This window comes from Panulirus ornatus, chromosome 9, assembly GCF_036320965.1.
Source record: "Panulirus ornatus isolate Po-2019 chromosome 9, ASM3632096v1, whole genome shotgun sequence".
Classification (NCBI taxonomy): domain Eukaryota; kingdom Metazoa; phylum Arthropoda; class Malacostraca; order Decapoda; family Palinuridae; genus Panulirus; species Panulirus ornatus.
The window spans coordinates 37005157-37026069 of NC_092232.1; the positions used below are offsets into that span (position 1 = coordinate 37005157).

The window sequence follows — 20913 nt, forward strand, 5'->3', positions numbered from 1 at the left end:
GTTGGGGATGAGAGAGCTTGGGAAGTGAGTCAGTTGTTGTTCGCTGATGATACAGCGCTGGTGGCGGATTCATGTGAGAAACTGCAGAAGCTGGTGACGGAGTTTGGTAAAGTGTGTGGAAGAAGAAAGTTAAGAGTAAATGTGAATAAGAGCAAGGTTATTAGGTACAGTAGGGTTGAGGGTCAAGTCAATTGGGAGGTGAGTTTGAATGGAGAAAAACTGGAGGAAGTGAAGTGTTTTAGATATCTGGGAGTGGATCTGTCAGCGGATGGAACCATGGAAGCGGAAGTGGATCATAGGGTGGGGGAGGGGGCGAAAATTTTGGGAGCCTTGAAAAATGTGTGGAAGTCGAGAACATTATCCCGGAAAGCAAAAATGGGTATGTTTGAAGGAATAGTAGTTCCAACAATGTTGAAACCAACAGATGTGTCGCGAGATGTGTGGGTCCATTGTGATATATGAGGACGTATGACTTTTCATGTGTAGATAGATGGAATCTGATATATAGGTTCTCTTCTACGGACACTTATATATATCTTTTCTTTCTTTCAAACTATTCGCCATTTCCCGCGTTAGCGAGGTAGCGTTAAGAACAGAGAACTGGGCCTTTAAGGGAATATCCTCACCTGGCCCCCTTCTCTATTCCCTCTTTTGGAAAATTAAAAAAAATAAGAGGGGAGGATTTCCAGCCCCCTGCTCCCTCCCCTTTTAGTCGCCTTCTACGACACGCAGGGAATACGTGGGAAGTATTCTTTCTCCCCTATCCCCAGGGATATATATATATATATATATATATATATATATATATATATATATATATATATATATATATATATATATATATATGTATATATATATACATATATATATATATATATATATATATATATATATATATATATATATATATATATATATATATATATATAGTATGAGGTCTGTTGGGGATGAGAGAGCTTGGGAAGTGAGTCAGTTGTTGTTCGCTGATGATACAGCGCTGGTGGCGGATTCATGTGAGAAACTGCAGAAGCTGGTGACGGAGTTTGGTAAAGTGTGTGGAAGAAGAAAGTTAAGAGTAAATGTGAATAAGAGCAAGGTTATTAGGTACAGTAGGGTTGAGGGTCAAGTCAATTGGGAGGTGAGTTTGAATGGAGAAAAACTGGAGGAAGTGAAGTGTTTTAGATATCTGGGAGTGGATCTGTCAGCGGATGGAACCATGGAAGCGGAAGTGGATCATAGGGTGGGGGAGGGGGCGAAAATTTTGGGAGCCTTGAAAAATGTGTGGAAGTCGAGAACATTATCCCGGAAAGCAAAAATGGGTATGTTTGAAGGAATAGTAGTTCCAACAATGTTGTATGGTTGCGAGGCGTGGGCTATGGATAGAGTTGTGCGCAGGAGGATGGATGTGCTGGAAATGAGATGTTTGAGGACAATGTGTGGTGTGAGGTGGTTTGATCGAGTAAGTAACGTAAGGGTAAGAGAGATGTGTGGAAATAAAAAGAGCGTGGTTGAGAGAGCAGAAGAGGGTGTTTTGAAATGGTTTGGGCACATGGAGAGAATGAGTGAGGAAAGATTGACCAAGAGGATATATGTGTCGGAGGTGGCGGGAACGAGGAGAAGAGGGAGACCAAATTGGAGGTGGAAAGATGGAGTGAAAAGGATTTTGTGTGATCGGGGCCTGAACATGCAGGAGGGTGAAAGGAGGGCAAGGAATAGAGTGAATTGGAGCGATGTGGTATACAGGGGTTGACGTGCTGTCAGTGGATTGAATCAAGGCATGTGAAGCGTCCGGGGTAAACCATGGAAAGCTTTGTAGGTATGTATATTTGCGTGTGTGGACGTGTGTATGTACATGTGTATGGGGAGGGTTGGGCCATTTCTTTCGTCTGTTTCCTTGCGCTACCTCGCAAACGCGGGAGACAGCGACAAAGTATAAAAAAAAAAAAAAAAAAAAAAAAAATATATATATATATATATATATATATATATATATATATATATATATATATATATATATTATCCCTGGGGATAGGGGATTAAGAATACTTCCCACGTATTCCCTGCCTGTCGTAGAAGGCGACTAAAAGGGGAGGGAGCGGGGGACTGGAAATCCTCCCCTCTCGTTTTTTTTTTTTTTTTTCTTTTTGCAAAAGAAGGAACAGAGAAGGGGGCCAGGTGAGGATATTCCAAAAAAGGCCCAGTCCTCTGTTCTTAACGCTATGGCGAATAGTTTAAAAGAATAGAAAAAATATATTCCTATGAGTCCAAGGGGAAAATGAATAGGACTATATTTGATCACGCGCAAAATCTTGATAGATAGACAGATAATCATCACGTGCAAAATCTAGATAGATAGACAGATAGATAGATAATCACTACCTGGCGTTTATCACATGACCTACACCTGTCAGCAGTAACACAGTCCAGCAGCTCCGCCATACGAACAGGTAAAACACAGGATCACCCGAGCGGCAGTTTGACCCTCACTATACGAGCGGTGCCATCTCATGGACGACCTCACCTCTGGGGTCACACAACTGGCTCATGTGAGCTCAGAACTGGCTCATGTGAGCACGAACTGGCTCATGTGAGCACAGAACTGGCTCATGTGAGCTTAGAACCGGCTCATGTGAGCTCAGAACTGGCTCATGTGAGCACGAACTGGCTCATGTGAGCACGAACTGGCTCATGTGAGCACAGAACTGGCTCATGTGAGCTTAGAACCGGCTCATGTGAGCTCAGAACTGGCTCATGTGAGCACGAACTGGCTCATGTGAGCACAGAACTGGCTCGTGTGAGCTCAGAACTGGCTCGTGTGAGTTCAGAACTGGCTCGTGTGAGCTCAGAACTGGCTCGTGTGAGTTCAGAACTGGCTCATGTGAGCTCAGAACTGGCTCATGTGAGCTCAGAACTGGCTCGTGTGAGCTCAGGACTTTCTCATGTGAGCACAGGACTGGCTCATGTGAGCTCAGAACTGGCTCATGTGAGCACAGAACTGGCTCATGTGAGCACAGAACTGGCTCATGTGAGCACAGAACTGGCTCATGTGAGCTCAGAACTGGCTCATGTGAGCTCAACAGGCTCATGTGAGCTCAGAACTGGCTCATGTGAGCACAGACTTTCTTATGTGAGCTCAGAACTGGCTCATGTGAGCTCAGAACTGGCTCATGTGAGCTCAGAACTGGCTCATGTGAGCACGAACTGGCTCATGTGAGCACAGAACTGGCTCATATGAGCTCAGAACTGGCTCATGTGAGCTCAGAACTGGCTCATGTGAGCACAGAACTGGCTGATGTGAGCTCAGAACTGGCTGATCTGAGCTCAGAACTGGCTCATGTGAGCTCAGAACTGGCTCGGTGTGAGTTCAGAAATAGCTCATGTGAGTTCAGAACTGGCTCATGTGAGCTCAGAACTGGCTCATGTGAGCCTAGATCTGGCTCATGTGAGCACAGAACTGGCTCATGTGAGCACAGAACTGGCGGGGTTCTTTAAAACCAGACATTAAAAAGATATCTATTCATGAAGACAAAAAAGAGAGGTAACGATAAAAAATGAATAAATGAAATGTTGTGAAATTTCAAAGGTTACAAAACACATCCAGAAAGTGTCGACTGCCACTCGTGTGGGATCTGATCCATCACACTCAAGTTACGTTAAGTTATAAGAAGGTGTAGGAGCTGCTGTGTGCTGGGCATATACTTGTGAATGTCTGGGGTGAGAGAGAGAGAGAGAGAGAGAGAGAGAGAGAGAGAGAGAGAGAGAGAGAGAGAGAGAGAGAGACTAATTTGTGAATAATACTTTGACGTCACTCGAATGAATCAAATTGCAAACCTAAAAATCATATATATATATATATATATATATATATATATATATATATATATATATATATATATATATATATATATATATATATATATATCAGTTGATGAAATAATGTGTACGGCCTCATCAGAGAAGTTAGCACTTAAAGGAGTTCATCCTGTCCCTGCTACTGAATGTAGCGCAGGTCTGGAGCTGCAGGAGCCGATGGGTGAAGGACGCTCATCTGAAAGGCTTCTGGCGTCACCATGGGACACCCTATGATGTATCCTGCAGCTCCGGGGCCGCGCTACGTTCAGCAGCAGGGACAAGGGACGGACTCGCTTTAAAAGGGAAGCAGTTTGGGGGCCCACCGCGAGAGGGCAGCGTTGTGTAGAAACAGCCTACTAGATCACCGTCCTCGGTGACGTTTAATGGGGAACACGTATGCAAATGAAGAGACGTGAGGGAATTGATGGGCTTTAGGAGGCTGACAACCACTGGAAATGGGGACAGTAGAGAGAATGGGGAGATGTTATCTAGGGAGAGTGAAATGGGTAACCTTTACGTGAAGGGAGACACGGTACACGGGTGATACATGGGTGAAGGGAAGTAGATGGGGAGGAACTGTGAAGTTGGGATAAACACAAGGATGAGTAAGAGTATATTGTCCCAGAACTATAGAGTATATTGTCCCAGAACTATAGAGTATATTGTACCAGAACTATAGAGTATATTGTACCAGAACTATAGAGTATATTGTACCAGAACTATAGAGTATATTGTACCAGAACTATAGAGTATATTGTACCAGAACTATAGAGTATATTGTACCAGAACTATAGAGTATATTGTACCAGAACTATAGAGTATATTGTCCCAGAACTATAGAGTATATTGTACCAGAACTATAGAGTATATTGTACCAGAACTATAGAGTATATTGTACCAGAACTATAGAGTATATTGTACCAGAACTATAGAGTATATTGTACCAGAACTATAGAGTATATTGTACCAGAACTATAGAGTATATTGTACCAGAACTATAGAGTATATTGTACCAGAACTAAATGACATGAATAAACGATACGGAAAATCAGGTAGAATGAATAACAAAATGGATATAACTAACTATGATAGATGATAGAATGACCAGGACCAGATGTGACATGGAAGTGAGTTAGATCAAGTTAGAATACCAGGAAAAATCACTCACAATGGTCAATATGACAACGGAATCGAACCCCACTGAATATGGTGGTAAAATGCAGAGAGGTGATTTACGTAGTACTGGATGAGCGGGAAATGGTGTTAGATATTAATAAATGAAGTTAGCAGTGAAGAGAGGATTAAGCTACAGTGAAAAATATAAATGGATAAGGGAATACACCAGCCATGTGGATAGAGACGGTATGAGATATGTGTGGATGAGAGGGAACTGGCCAGCTGAACACAGAGGTTTGTACACTTATGAATTAGAGATGTGAAAGATCTCTTGATGAAAGTAAAGAGAAATGTGAGATTCTCAAGTTATCGATGAAACAATCAAATGATTCATAAAAAGAAAGTAATCAAGGAACTGAATTAACAAGGAAAGTGATGAAGATTACAATGAACAGAGACAGAATAGAATGACATATGTGATAAAATGATCAAGATGAATAGTCAAATGATGATGAATAGTCAAATGATGAGAATAATGTACACAAAAGGCTCATCAGAACCCATAGATTAAAACAGTATTCATAAGAAATAGTTCAACGTACGTAATGGTGAGAGCGGAAAACATTGTGATGATAATGACAGTTAAGACTGGTGATGATGGTAGAGCAGAAGTGAAGGGGACACGAGAACATAGGGAGGAAACAGATAACCCAAGATGGATGGGAGAAAAGAAAATAGATGAAGAAATGAATAATCAGAGGACAGTAGTGAGTGAGACACGTCAATAAACTTTGCATAATGAGATTAGGACGCTGATATGGCTTGGGGAATTGTGAGGACACTACAGCCAGGAAAACTGGACAGGAAAATGTCTGACTTGGTGAGGAAGATACAAGAGATTAACTGACACTCTCGAAATATCAGTTCTTAAATAAAAATGACAGTGGTGGTGAAAGTGATAGTGATAGTGATGGTGATAGTGGTAGTGATGGTGATAGTGATGGTGATAGTTATAGTGATTTTGATAGTGATGGTGATAGTGATTGTGATAGTGATGGTGATAGTGATAGTGATGGTGATAGTGATGGTGATAGTGATGGTGATGGTGATGGTGATGGTGATAGTGATGGTGATAGTGATGGTGATAGTGATAGTGATGGTGATAGTGATGGTGATAGTGATAGTGATGGTGATAGTGACAGTGATGGTGATAGTGATGGTGATAGTGATAGTGATAGGCTTTGGAGACGGTAGTATGGTATCGTAGAACCTCACAACGCAAATGTTGAGGGAGAGCGAAGTAGCATTAGACATCTTATGCAGATAATTCACAACGCTCCTGAATATAACAAAGAGAGTATACACTGTATACATTTACGGTCCCTTGATGTAGCGTAATGAACTGAAGACGAGGGATGATAACAGGAAACACTCCTGAGTGATATATATATATATATATATATATATATATATATATATATATATATATATATATATATATATATATATATATATATATATGGAGATATATCTCTATCTTTCTGTTGAGGTTATGACAGGTGCTGCAGCTGGAGCAGTGAGGCAGACACAACATGTGAGGTGTTGTGGCCGAGACGTCTGGCTGGACGAGGAAAGAAGCAGTCTGCCAGCAACACTCACACAACACCTGTATTCACCTGTCCAGGCGGGGCAAGGTGACCTAGCCAGCAGAGGGGGAGGAGGCGCGGTGGGGGGGGAGCATGAAACCTAGATTAACCTAACCAAACCAAACAAAACCAAGCCTAGCGTAACTTGACCTAACCTAACCTAACCTAACACAACCCTAACCTAACCTAACCTAACCTAACCTAACCTAACCTAACCAGGATATATATTACTGAATAAGATAGTAATGATAGTAATAATGGTGTAAACTCAAAACATTTGTTCCTTTTTTTAAGAAGCCATGTCTTCTTCGCTCACTGAAGATGACATTTCTGGTGAATGATGGAGAATTGGATTCACTGGTCGTACACATCTTGTAGTGAAGTGTATGTACGGAACACATCGTGGAACTGTGCCTGGGTTCTCAACATTTCTGAGTAATTATTCCTTTCTTTATTCAATATATTAAAAAGATATACCAATATGGTTCAGTAGGCATGTTTGTGCCAGTGTATCACAATCGTTTCAGTTGCTCAATGTATGGTAGACTTTCAGATCAAGTGCAGAACGAGAGAAATATACAAGGACACATATTTGAATTCGTTATACTGACGAAGGTAATAGTGAGTCTCAGATTAACGTAGAGACGTCTCGTATGACGTCATCTACATTAGCGACCAAGTGTGACCTGCTCGAGCCATCCTTCAGCCAGTGTGACCTGCTGCTCGAGTCATCCTTCAGCCAGTGTGACCTGCTCCTCGAGCCATCCTTCAGCCAGTGTGACCTGCTGCTCGAGTCATCCTTCAGCCAGTGTGACCTGCTGCTCGAGCCATCCTTCAGCAAGTGTGACCTGCTGCTCGAGTCATCCTTCAGCCAGTGTGACCTGCTGCTCGAGTCATCCTTCAGCCAGTGTGACCTGCTCCTCGAGCCATCCTTCAGCCAGTGTGACCTGCTCCTCGAGCCATCCTTAAGCCAGTGTGACCTGCTGCTCGAGTCATCCTTCAGCCAGTGTGACCTGCTGCTCGAGCCATCCTTAAGCCAGTGTGACCTGCTGCTCGAGCCATCCTTCAGCCAGTGTGACCTGCTGCTCGAGTCATCCTTCAGCCAGTGTGACCTGCTGCTCGAGCCATCCTTCGGCAAGTGTGAGCTGCCCCTCGAGTCATCCCTCAGCCAGTGTGACTTGCTCCTCGAGTCATCCTTCAGCCAGTGTGACCTGCTGCTCGAGTTATCCTTCAGCCAGTGTGACCTGCTCCTCGAGCCATCCTTAAGCCAGTGTGACCTTCTCCTCGAGCCATCCTTCAGCCAGTGTGACCTTCTCCTCGAGCCATCCTTCAGCAAGTGTGACCTGCTGCTCGAGCCATCCTTCAGCCAGTGTGACCTGCTCCTCGAGCCATCCTTCGGCAAGTGTGAGCTGCCCCTAGAGTCATCCTTCAGCCAGTGTGACCTGCTGCTCGAGCCATCCTTCAGCCAGTGTGACCTGCTGCTCGAGCCATCCTTCGGCAAGTGTGAGCCGCCCCTCGAGTCATCCCTCAGCCAGTGTGACCTGCTGCTCGAGTCATCCTTCAGCCAGTGTGACCTGCTGCTCGAGTCATCCTTCAGCCAGTGTGACCTGCTGCTCGAGCCATCCTTCAGCCAGTGTGACCTGCTGCTCGAGTCATCCTTCAGCCAGTGTGACCTGCTGCTCGAGTCATCCTTCAGCCAGTGTGACCTGCTCCTCGAGCCACCCTTCAGCCAGTGTGACCTGCTGCTCGAGTCATCCTTCAGCCAGTGTGACCTGCTGCTCGAGTCATCCTTCAGCCAGTGTGACCTAATCCTCGAGGGATGACATTGGCTGTAATCATGATTCTGCGTCGTGCCGGGACCTGAGCGGCTTGTGAGGGAAGACTCACACGACGAGGGCCGCTTTCACCCGCCCCGCCGCCACCACCGTCGTCGCTACGGGCGAAGCCACACCGGAAGTGTCTGCCGGCTTCAAGTAGCGTACGCATTCTCCGTTTTCTGTGTCACTAACTCCTCGTACCTCTGGCAGTCCGGAGAGCGTCCCTTGCCCCACGGTGTATACAACGACTACCTCAGCGGTGAGCCGCACGGGAGGGGGTTCATGAATATACCGTTGTTCATCCTGACGCATCCTCCTCCTCTGCTGGAACCAATCATCATCCCATTACAACTCGGTCATTGGGTAATTAAGCGAGAACGCTTAACGATCGTTTGAGTTATATTATCTTTGTGTGTGGTCGCGAAGAAAACGGAGAAGTCTGAGAGGTGGACCTATTTTTTTTCTTTTTTTTTTGTCCCGCAGATGTCGAAGTTCACTTTTGATTCGTCCCTCGAAAACACCATTGAGCGCCCCCCCCCCCCCCCCTAGCACATGTGGGGGGGGGGGCTCGTGTGCAGGGTAGAGGATGGCCACCTGGGTGATGATGGCAGTAATACAGGAGGGGAAGAACGTACCTACTACTGAGGGGCAGAGGGAAGGCATGTGTTTAATAGAGGGTACTTTCCTACCTACCTACCTGCCTGCTCACCTACCTACTTACGTGCCTGCCTACCTAGCTGCTGCCTACCTACTTTCCCTACCTATCTAACTACCTACCTACCTACCGATATGCCTATTTACCTACCTACCTACCTACATGCATACCTACCTACCTGCCGATCTGCCTACCTACATACCTACCTACCTACCTACCTACCTACCTGCATACATGCATACCTCCCTAGCTACCTACCTACCTACCTACCTACCTACCTACCTGCATACATGCATACCTCCCTAGCTACCTACCTACCCACCTACCTACCTACCTACGAGTACCCACAACAAGTTGCAGTAGCCAACCACACTGGCAGAGGCAGTCACCCACCGCATGTCATGCTTCATGAATCAGTCATGCTCGGGTGCCTCCTGCATGACGGCACATGTCATCATCAGTCATGACTTCATCTGGGACTGATTACAACCACGTGTCACGTCTTCTATTAAATGTTCCTGTGGTTGGAGGGAAGTTCATCATTTCTCCTGGCAGTATGTTGGACAGTCATTCAAGCTTCTTCATTGTGCTGTCATGTACCATCGGAATCATTTACTGTTGTATGTTCCATGTTGTTGTTATTGAAGACTTCATAACTCTGTGTCCTTCTTGCCCAGAGGCCTTTTTTTTTTGTTTTAGGTTGACCACATTTTCTTCAGTTTGTTGTCTGACGTCATTTATGGTCATTCTTTGCCTCCCTTCCAGGCTAAATAGTGCCAGGTCTTTCACACTTCGTGGTAGTTCATCATGTGTTCCTCACCTTCTGTCGTGCACACGAAGCGCTTCCGAATCATATCTAATTTGTTTGTTTATGTTTGTTTCATTGTTGATCATACCACACAGCTGTGTTAGATATTGCTTTTATTTTTTTTAAGTTAACATTTAACATTCTCATCCAAAGGTTTCTGTCTGTTGTGCTGAGGATTCTCAATATTCCCCTGAGATCTAATGTCGTATTTATGATGGAGAAAAACTGGAGGAAGTGAAGTGTTTTAGATATCTGGGAGTGGATCTGGCAGCGGATGGAACCATGGAAGCGGAAGTGGATCATAGGGTGGGGGAGGGGGCGAAAATTCTGGGAGCCTTGAAGAATGTGTGGAAGTCGAGAACATTATCTCGGAAAGCAAAAATGGGTATGTTTGAAGGAATAGTGGTTCCAACAATGTTGTATGGTTGCGAGGCGTGGACTATGGATAGAGTTGTGCGCAGGAGGATGGATGTGCTGGAAATGAGATGTTTGAGGACAATGTGTGGTGTGAGGTGGTTTGATCGAGTAAGTAACGTAAGGGTAAGAGAGATGTGTGGAAATAAAAAGAGCGTGGTTGAGAGAGCAGAAGAGGGTGTTTTGAAATGGTTTGGTCACATGGAGAGAATGAGTGAGGAAAGATTGACCAAGAGGATATATGTGTCGGAGGTGGAGGGAACGAGGAGAAGAGGGAGACCAAATTGGAGGTGGAAAGATGGAGTGAAAGAGATTTTGTGTGATCGGGGCCTGAACATGCAGGAGGGTGAAAGGAGGGCAAAGAATAGAGTGAATTGGAGCGATGTGGTATACCGGGGTTGACGTGCTGTCAGTGGATTGAATCAAGGCATGTGTATGGGGGTGGGTTGGGCCATTTCTTTCGTCTGTTTCCTTGCGCTACCTCGCAAACGCGGGAGACAGCGACAAAGCAAAAAAAAAAAAAAAAAAAATATATATATATATATATATATATATATATATATATATATATATATATATATATATATATAGATCTTAGGAGAGGTAGTTATGTTAGCTGGCAATAATTTGTAGTGGTAAAGCAAGTCTTGTGGTTGGTGATGGGATAGGCCAGCAGATGAGTGGTGTAAGGTGTGGCAGGTGTTGGCCTGGGCTCCGGGAGAACTACCACATAAATCCTCACACATAGAAGAGATCTTACCCAGTCATTGTTGATGAAGAGTACTGAGGGTAGAGGTGAAAACACATACTCTCTTACGTATGCCTTGATATTTTCTATATGTAAATGTAATTAACTATTTACCTATTTGCATTTACTTGTTTATGTAGTTCAGGGAGGGAGTGGTGCGCTGGCGTGGCGGCCTTCCATCTCTTCCACTTTCTCAACTATTATTCTCCTATCGTACAACTGTGTGTGTGTGTGTGTGTGTGTGTGTGTGTGTGTGTGTGTGTGTGTGTGTGTGTGCTGTCTGCCTTCACAGTTTCTTCAGTCAGTTGGTACCATTCATCTAGGATGAAAGTACATCTTCATAGCTCAAGTTTCTTGCCTAGTGTCTTGTTATGGCCCCTGGCTAGTCTATTTTTATCATCTCTCGAGGAGGTGTTTAGTGTTGACGTCATCAAACTGGTTTAGAAATTTTGAAGGTTCTAATCAAGTCACCCTTTACTCTTCTCTCTTCTCTTGGGGGCCAATTAATGATCTCTAACTACTCGCTGTTACTCATGACTTTTAATTCTCATCACACCCTCATTGATCTCTAATGTTGTTCCTTTATCAATAGTTTGTACGTATTTATGGGCAATGACCAAAACAGAGAAGCCCTGTTCTAGTATTGGCCTAACATACGCAGTCAGTAGTTGCCTCAACTATTTTTTTTTTCTTTTTCCATGAACTTCAGAGCGATTCCAATAGTCGTCATCGGACAGTTTAGTTCATCAATCGTGCTGACGAGGAACTCTGGCGGTATGGTCGGCACTGGCTCCAAAGCCCCCTCTCTCACACACCCTCCCGTAGCTTATCTCCTGCACAAGATAATACTCGCTTCGTGTTCTTCGTCCACTCGTGGAATATCCTCATTGCTTTGTAGTTCCTCTGAATATTCCAGTATGAGTCCAATCTCCCTGGCGAGGAATGATCCCAGGAGTGTATCCTGCGGCACGCCACCCCTGACCTCAACCCATTTCCAGATGGATCCCCCAAACGTTAGTCTTACGTTCACTACCACAAAGGTTATTTTCGATCCACTGAGGGAGTCTATGCTTTTCTCATACCCAATGATCCAGCTCCTTCACCATCCTTTATGTGGCAGTGTCAAATGCTTTCTGGTAGTCCAGATTCTGAGCCCATCCAGGTCTCACTCTTATTATAAGGGATTTCACAATTATCTCACTACCACAAAGGTTATTTTCGATCCACTGAGGGAGTCTATGCTTTTCTCATACCCAATGATCCAGCTCCTTCACCATCCCTGATGTGACAGTGTCAAATGCTTTCCGGCAGTCCAGATACTGAGCCCGTCCAGCTCTCACTCTTATTATATGGGATTTCACAATCATCTCATGATAGTCTAAAAAAGGTTTGCTACCCACAGTTCCCTTTCCATTGATCCTTGTTATCTCTTACTAAGATTCTCTCTCTCTCTCTCTCTCTCTCTCTCTCTCTCTCTCTCTCTCTCTCTCTCTCTCTCTCTCTCTCTCTCTCTCTCTCTCTCTCTCACTTGTAGTCATTCACTTGTTTTTGAGTGTCTTTTCTAGAAGTGTGCAGACCACACTCGTCAGGGATAGGCACTACGTGTGTGTGTGTGGATGTTTATTTTTGCTTTTGTGCCTTTGTTTATGCGTATGAATATGTGTGTGCGTCTTCTTACGCGTGTGTCAGCTTCTTTGCTTGTATGTATGTATGTATGATATATATATATATATATATATATATATATATATATATATATATATATATATATATATATATATCTTTCTTTCAAACTATTCGCCATTTCCCGCGTTAGCGAGATAGCGTTAAGAACAGAGAACTGGGCCTTTGAGGGAATATCCTCACCTGGCCCCTTCTCTGTTCCTTCTTTTGGAACATAAAAAAAAAAAAAAAAAAAAAAAAAAAAAAAAAAAAAAAAAAAAATGAGAGGGGAGGATTTCCAGCCCCCCGCTCCCTCCCCTTTTAGTTGCCTTCTACGACACGCAGGGAATACGTGGGAAGTATTCTTTCTCCCCTATCCCCAGGGATAATAATAATAATAATAATAATAATAATAATAATAATAATAATAATAATAATAATAATAATAATCATAATAATACCATGAAATCAACCATACAATGTAACTAGTGTGTGCTGGAATTTATTAAAGGACTCTAAAAATCCCCATGTCAAGATCAGTAGAATGCTTAGCCTATTCAATCAACATGCAAAATCTCAAAACCCATGCAGTAAATCAATGTGCAAAAATAAGAATGTAATTCCATTTTGTTGCCAAATGATCTTTCATTTTTAAGTATGGCAACAATACATATATTTATCATTAGAGAGTTTGGCTTTTACTGTGCTTTACCTCCTATTACATCACTTATTTCTGCTCTATCATTCCTCTCATGTGCTCTACTCTATATCTTATATCTATTAATTAAGTAGGTGATGTCTTGCTGCCAGTTTTAGTAATTCACAATATTTACTGAGGATATTATAATTAAATGGGAAGAATCACTGACAAAGAATGAAAATGCAGCACTGTATTAAGTAACACTTGACACTGTCATCTTAATACAAGTGAAGGGGATTATTACTTACCATCCGACTAATGCACATATATATATATATATATATATATATATATATATATATATATTACTTTGCTTTGTCGCTGTCTCACGCGTTAGCGAGGTAGCGCAAGGAAACAGACGAAAGAATGGCCCACCCACCAACTACACTAGTAGTATCATAACAAAGACCTGTTCATGTACGGGATCACCAAATGTCATGTAGTATTACACAACACTACGTGAGAAAGACAGATGACACAGGAGCCGGTCCCTCTCTGAGGAGCATATATGCTGTACGACGGGTTTTGCGTAGGGGTGCATGGGAAGGCCAGATAACAGGAGACCTGGTGGTCACTGATAATTTCACACTTAACTCCTAATGTATAGAGACGGAGACAAGGAGTAAGGCAGGGGACGTCTTGGTGTTGGTTGAGGCGAAGGCTTCCCTCAGCACAAGGCTTCAGACTTGGTGCTCACGGTCATGTATAACTCATACGTAAACATTAATGTCTTTCCTCGATTCTTAAAGTTTATATGTTTACTGTATCATTAGTTTAGGTTCGTAGTTTATTTTTCCCAAATTCTGAACCTTGTCTTTGTATCACCTGTAATACTGAACCCTCATCTTCCTATACCCCAGGTTTTGGGTTACTTGATAATTTGTTCTTGAATTCCCTTCATCGCATAATTCAAAGACAACCATAATTATCAAGTCTAATGCTTTAACATCAGTATTAACCTAGAACAAATTCTGGCGTCCCAAATTTCAGTGTTTATTCTCCATTTTCTTTCAATCTAATTCTTAGGTTTCTCAACACCTGGGTGTAATTTTAGGGCCATAGTCATCATTCGTGGTGATACCTGGGTCCTAGTCATCACTGGGTATGATTCTTGGATCCGATTATATGGCTTAGTGGATCGTCTTCATCATGTGATCCTTACATTGCTCGTCTCCGTCGTCTTCCACACCAGAAGGTGTTCAGTATTCCCTGGACACCAGGCTGCTTCTCCCCCCTTACTCTGCCTACCTGAACCTGAGGGACGGGTATCATGCCCTCCCGAGTCCTGAGGTCAGTTACGCCCTGCCAGCCATCCTCATCTTACTGGCAACGATGTGGTCTCTTTCCTGAACGGTATGTTATGCAGTATCTTGTACGGCCCTTCCACCCACCGTATCATTAGGCATCTTCAGATCCACGCATGAAACCCCTTTGGTGTCTTTGAGGAAAAGGAGTCAGTAATATGCTCATGAAAATCTGGGAATAGCTAGCTGTATACCATCTTATGTATGTCTGTGAATGTTTGTGTATGTGTGTGTGTGTGTGTGTGTGTGTGTGTGTGTCTGTGTGTGTGTCATGGTCAGTATGTCTTTATTCTGTGTATTTGTTAGTGCGTTTACTTTGTAGTGTTTGTTTACATGAGTATGTACGTGGCTATGTGTAGTTCTTCATCATATATCATAAATGTTCGCGTATAACGTGAGTATATCAGACACGTGTGTGTGTGTGTGTGTGTGTGTGTGTGTGTGTGTGTGTGTGTGTGTGTGTGTGTGTGTGTGTGTGTGTTACGAGAGTTGAAGCTGATGCTGACACTGCTGGTCTGTCGGACTTTCACCATTGCTACCCACCCACCACCTCTTCCCCTCTCTGCCCCACCCCCAGCCGGTCTCTCCTCGCCTACTGCCCGACCTGGAGACTCTTTTCACCAGCTCCTAATTTGCTCAGCGTTCGTCACACATAGTTAGGCTGCCATTACCATACGTCCTTCACTTTCCAGTGTGGAAGCTTTCCTTTCCTGTCGTACACCTATCCAGGCCGTCCATGATGCTGGGACGAGCTATGCCAGGTCCCCTCACGCCTTCATCAGTTATGCCTAACCTTGAAATCGCCTCGCCTTCCAGTTATAAAGAGGGATACAAACTCCCTAATAAGACTTCAGCTGCGAGGAGAAAAAGAAATTGGGAACCAGAATCACATTCTGAGGAACCCCGGACCATCTCATGCCCATGTGTGAGTAATGTATAAAAAGCCACTCCTGAATTGACCTATCCAAGCCACACCAATCCTCCACCGTGACCTTTGCGACGTACTTCATCCACTCTCCCGTCTAGACCTACAGCAGGTTGTGAGATAGTAAAACACTAGCGGAGGTCAGGCATGAGAAGTCTGACCAGAGACCTTTACAAGGAGGGAAGGACGGGTCTGGTCAGCCTGCTCAACACCATCTCATTACCTCTAAACACATGTTCTCCTACGTGGCTTCTGCTCCGTCTCGGTCCTACATACGCATCACTGCTCCACCTCGTTACTACACATTAACCGTACTCTACTGCTCGCTCCTTCCTCGTCTGTCTTACTCGCATTTACTCATACAATTCACTCTCTCTCTTACCAATACTCTCTCTTATCTTTTTTTTCCCCTATTTCTTTTGAAAGACTTTCCATTTCGATTTCTCTTTCATTCTCTCTCTCTTCCTCCACTACTCAACTTAACTGTGAGCTGTTTACTGTCGCTCCTCCTTGTTATATTTCATTCTCTCACCTTATCCTTGAATTCCATTCCCTCTTGTCCATCATTAATGCTTTCCTACTCTCGAATTATCAGTCTTCCTTTCAATTACTCTCTCTCTCTCTCTCTCTCTCTCTCTCTCTCTCTCTCTCTCTCTCTCTCTCTCTCTCTCTCTCTCTCTCTCTCTCTCTCTCTCTCTCTCTCCCATGCATATTCTCTGCATCTCATATGTATACCCCTCATCTTGCTCTCTACCCACTTACATCCTCCATGGCAATATATGTTGGTCAACCCCACTCCTTCATACTCCGTCTTCCTACACCTCCTGCTCTCGCCAACCACCCGCCTCACAGACCTACACCTAGGCAGTTTACAGACTGGGGTCTGGTCTGCTCCACCTACAAGCGCAGTACCACATGAATATGTCCGTGTGTTCCTGCAGCCCAGAGACTGCGCACCATGCTGGCAGCGGTGTTAACGTGGGTTCTTTCGGGGACGAAGGTCTGTGAAGACCGCGTACGCCTTCCGTACGTTGACGATGATACACAGTTGTCGAAGACGACTCCTCGCTCGCAGTGTTACCAGTTTTAGGTGCAGCCCGGGAACACACACACACACACACACACACACACACACACACACACACACACACACACACAAGTCCAATAAGCCTTCGCAACATGGGTTGAGGTCACCAGTGGCGTGCTGCAAGATTCATTCATAGGACCATTGATGTATTTGGTCTGTATGGATGACATGCCATAAAGACTGGAGGAATTCGTGTGAGAGGCAGTTTAGGGCCTCTCTATACATACTTAAGGTAACTGTCAAGGTAACAAATGGCATGTGGGCAAACACTAGAACAGCTGTTCATATCTTCCGTAAGAACAAAACTAGAGTTTCCTTACTGCATTCGGTCGCCACACCTAATGAAGTACAGAGAGCTAATAGAGAAGGTCCAGAGGAGGACACACAGAGGTGGTACCAGAGTGAGGAGGGCTGAGTTATAGGGGGAAAGGCCCAGGAGCCATAGATTTGTCCACTGTGTAAGAGACAAGAGTAATGCGTGACCTGATCACAAGGTTGATGGATCAGAGAGATGAACAGTTGTTCCAGAAATGTAGGGGCAGAGCAGCCACAAGGTCAAGACTTGTGATTATGGAGAGAGAGAGAGAGAGAGAGAGAGAGAGAGAGAGAGAGAGAGAGAGAGAGAGAGGTCTCTCGGCAGTCCCGCTGACCCACCTAGAGATGAAAGGGGACGCCATAGAGAAGGGCTTCGAACCCTCCCTCCCTCAGCGCCCCCCTCCACCCGCCACCACTGGGCCAGTGAAACTGCCTTACTCACCACTCCTAAGGCTTTCAACCTCGGCTGATCTCACTCATCACACCGGGCTTTACCCACCGTACTCACTGGTCTCGTACTCACCAACTGTGCTTGCAAGTCACTCTGTTCACCACTTCCTATACTCACCGCTCCCTGTACTCACCACTCACTCAGCTTACCACTCACTGTACTCATTCCTCACTATACTCACACATTATTCACTGTCTCACTGCTCTCTCGTCTTACTCACCACTGACCGTTAATACTCAATGCCTGCTAATCCTGCTCAGTCACATTCACCTTCCTCGTCTCTTACTCACTATACTACTCATCAATTTCTGATACGATTATTTCAGCATACTCACGCTTTACTCGTTTACCCCCGACTTTGATCATTCACTTCACTCATTTCTTGATTCTCTACACTCACTGTTCAATCCCTTTACTTACTCACATACCGTAATTACTTCGTTATGTTACTCACGAGTCATTCACTGTACTCAACATTCTCCCAACTCACTGACTCACTAGTCATTCACTTTCATTGGCTTTACGTTCTCATTAAGATAAGAAAAAAAAAAACCATCTAAAACTGTTCAGGAACTGAATCCATCACCGGTACAATTTCTCCTCAAAAACTTAGATGAAAAAAAAAATCATAATTCAAAGTTCACCGAAGAAAATAGATGCAGGAAACACAAAAGCGATAACACGCTGATAAGACCAAGCGGAACTGTACGTAATGAAGCTGATGATTCGATCCTTTTTCGGATCAAGTATAAAAGATCCAGAATAGAATTGAATCTTTACCCTTATTGTAGTCTTTTGTTTCCATCTGTTGTTTTGGTCGTTGTACGCAGTCTTAGTGTGTGCTTTTATTTTCTCCTCTATATAGACTTCAAGGATTAATTAAGCTTTTATTACAAGTTTTATGTTAACCTGTGATTATGTTAAGCCGTTTTCTGTCAAGTGTCTTTGAACGATAGACTTGTACGTTGTGTGTCCAGTGTAAGACAGGCGTATCACACTCACCTCATGTTTTCTGGTTGATTTCTAACATTAACCATATTATTATTACTATCATCACAATTATTGTTGTCAATAATTATGATAATGAAGCTAGTAATAATAATGATAATGATGATAATAATAGTAATGATATTAATGATAATAATAATGATAATAATGATAATAGTAATAATGATAATAATAATGATATTATTATTATTATTATTATTATTATTATTATTATTATTATTATTATTATTATTATTATCATCTTGACTTAACTACGGTGTCAGAGGTCAAGCTCTCAGCGTTACCATCTGATCCGTCATGAATGATGTAATTACAACCCTGGGTCATTACAACCCTGGGTCATTACAACCCTGGGTCATTACAACGCTGGGTCATTACAACCCTAGGTCATTACAACCCTGGGTCATTACAACCCTGGGTCATTACAACCCTGGGTCATTAATGGTATATCACGCCCCCCCCCCCCACACAACCCACACTTTGGCAACACTTGCTCTCACAAGCCTACCGTGGTATATGGTATGGCTCATCTCTACAACTACAACACTATTGTATATTGCCATTGATACAGTAGGCCGATATGGAAATCCCTTTGTGTAAGAGTACTACAACTGTATTTCGTACTACAGCTGTATATCGTCCTTGTATAAGATGTATCTTGAAGTAACCCAAGCATATGATAAAATTTTCTTGGTGTTCCCATACCATAAGTAGAGACAGAGGCTAGGTACAACCACGTACAACCAAGATGGCCAGCTAATTACAACCCCAGACAACCAAGATGGCGGACACTGAAAGCCTACCCTAGGTACACCTAGGTAAAAAAAACGAACGTACTGAACAGTTGTGCATGGGAGACTGACCTTTATGACTAGAAGTAATAGGAGCAGCCTCATACTGTGGTGAGGTTCCTGGGGAAAGAAAAGAGAGATCAAGTTAGATTAATACGTCATCTTGATACGTTAAGATAATGTGAACCAGTTCCCTGATTGTGATAACAGAGATGACTTGTTATCTATGATAACCTGCACAACCAGACTGGATCATGTATATATTGTACACACACACACACACACACACACACACACACACACACACACACACACACACACACACACACACACACACACACACACACACACACACACACACACACACACACACATCACACACATACACACACACATCACACACACACACACACACACACACACACACACACACACACACACACACACACACACACACACACATACACACACACACACACACATACACACACACACACACACACACACACACATCTGACTTAAGCTTAGGTTTGTATATACATACAAAGCAGTAAAGACATGGCATATATATATATATATATATATATATATATATATATATATATATATATATATATATATATATATATATATATATATATATAAATATATATATATATATATATATATATATATATATATATATATATATATATATATATATATATATATATATATATATATGTGATCGGGGCCTGAACATGCAGGAGGGTGAAAGGAGGGCAAGGAATAGAGTGAATTGGAGCGATGTGGTATACCGGGGTTGACGTGCTGTCAGTGGATTGAATCAAGGCATGTGAAGCGTCTGGGGTAAACCATGGAAAGCTGTGTAGGTATGTATATTTGCGTGTGTGGACGTATGTATATACATGTGTATGGGGGTGGGTTGGGCCATTTCTTTCGTCTGTTTCCTTGCGCTACCTCGCAAACGCGGGAGACAGCGACAAAGCAAAAAAAAAAAAAAAAATATATATATATATATATATATATATATATATATATATATATATATATATATATATATATATACACACACACAAGGTTAAGACACGGGGCAACACAAGTGTATAACTCCCTCTCCATAACACACAAATAGTGATGACACACACACACACACACACACACACACGTCATATCCACACCAAAAACCTTGTTCAGCTTTGGTGTACATCAGCTTACTGGAGACCAGAGCCAGTTCAGACTGGTTTTCCCACGCCTGCAGCACGAGGAAACTAGTTCTCAGGTCGATGGTAATTTCGCTTTCTAATGAGTAACGTAAATACCCGAGCCGTGCCTGAGCGGACGACAGGTCGAGGACGAGGGGCGCCATCTGCACCCCCAAGTGTCAGCTGCTCGAGGACGAGGTTCCTGCATGACCCGTCGACCTGAACATGCATGACTGACTGAATGATACTGGGTCAAACTTATGACGTCAACATACAACTTGAGGAGGCATTCTCCACAGGTTGAGGAGGCATTCCCCACAACTTGAGGCATTCTGCACAACTTGAGGAGGCATTCTCCACAACTTGAGGCATTCTCCACAACTTGAGGAGGCATTCTCCACAACTTAAG

The 20913-nt window shown here is 43.4% G+C and overlaps 1 protein-coding gene across 1 annotated transcript in view; it reads right to left on the reverse strand.

Annotated features, from left to right (window-relative positions):
• LOC139750340 (uncharacterized) overlaps positions 1–20913 on the reverse strand; it is a 226926-nt gene that overhangs the window by 197520 nt on the left and 8493 nt on the right. Inside the window, exon 2 of the mRNA XM_071665021.1 lies at positions 19372–19419. Coding sequence (XP_071521122.1) covers positions 19372–19404 — 33 coding nt within the window. The 5' untranslated portion in view covers positions 19405–19419. The remainder of the gene's footprint in view (positions 1–19371; positions 19420–20913) is intronic.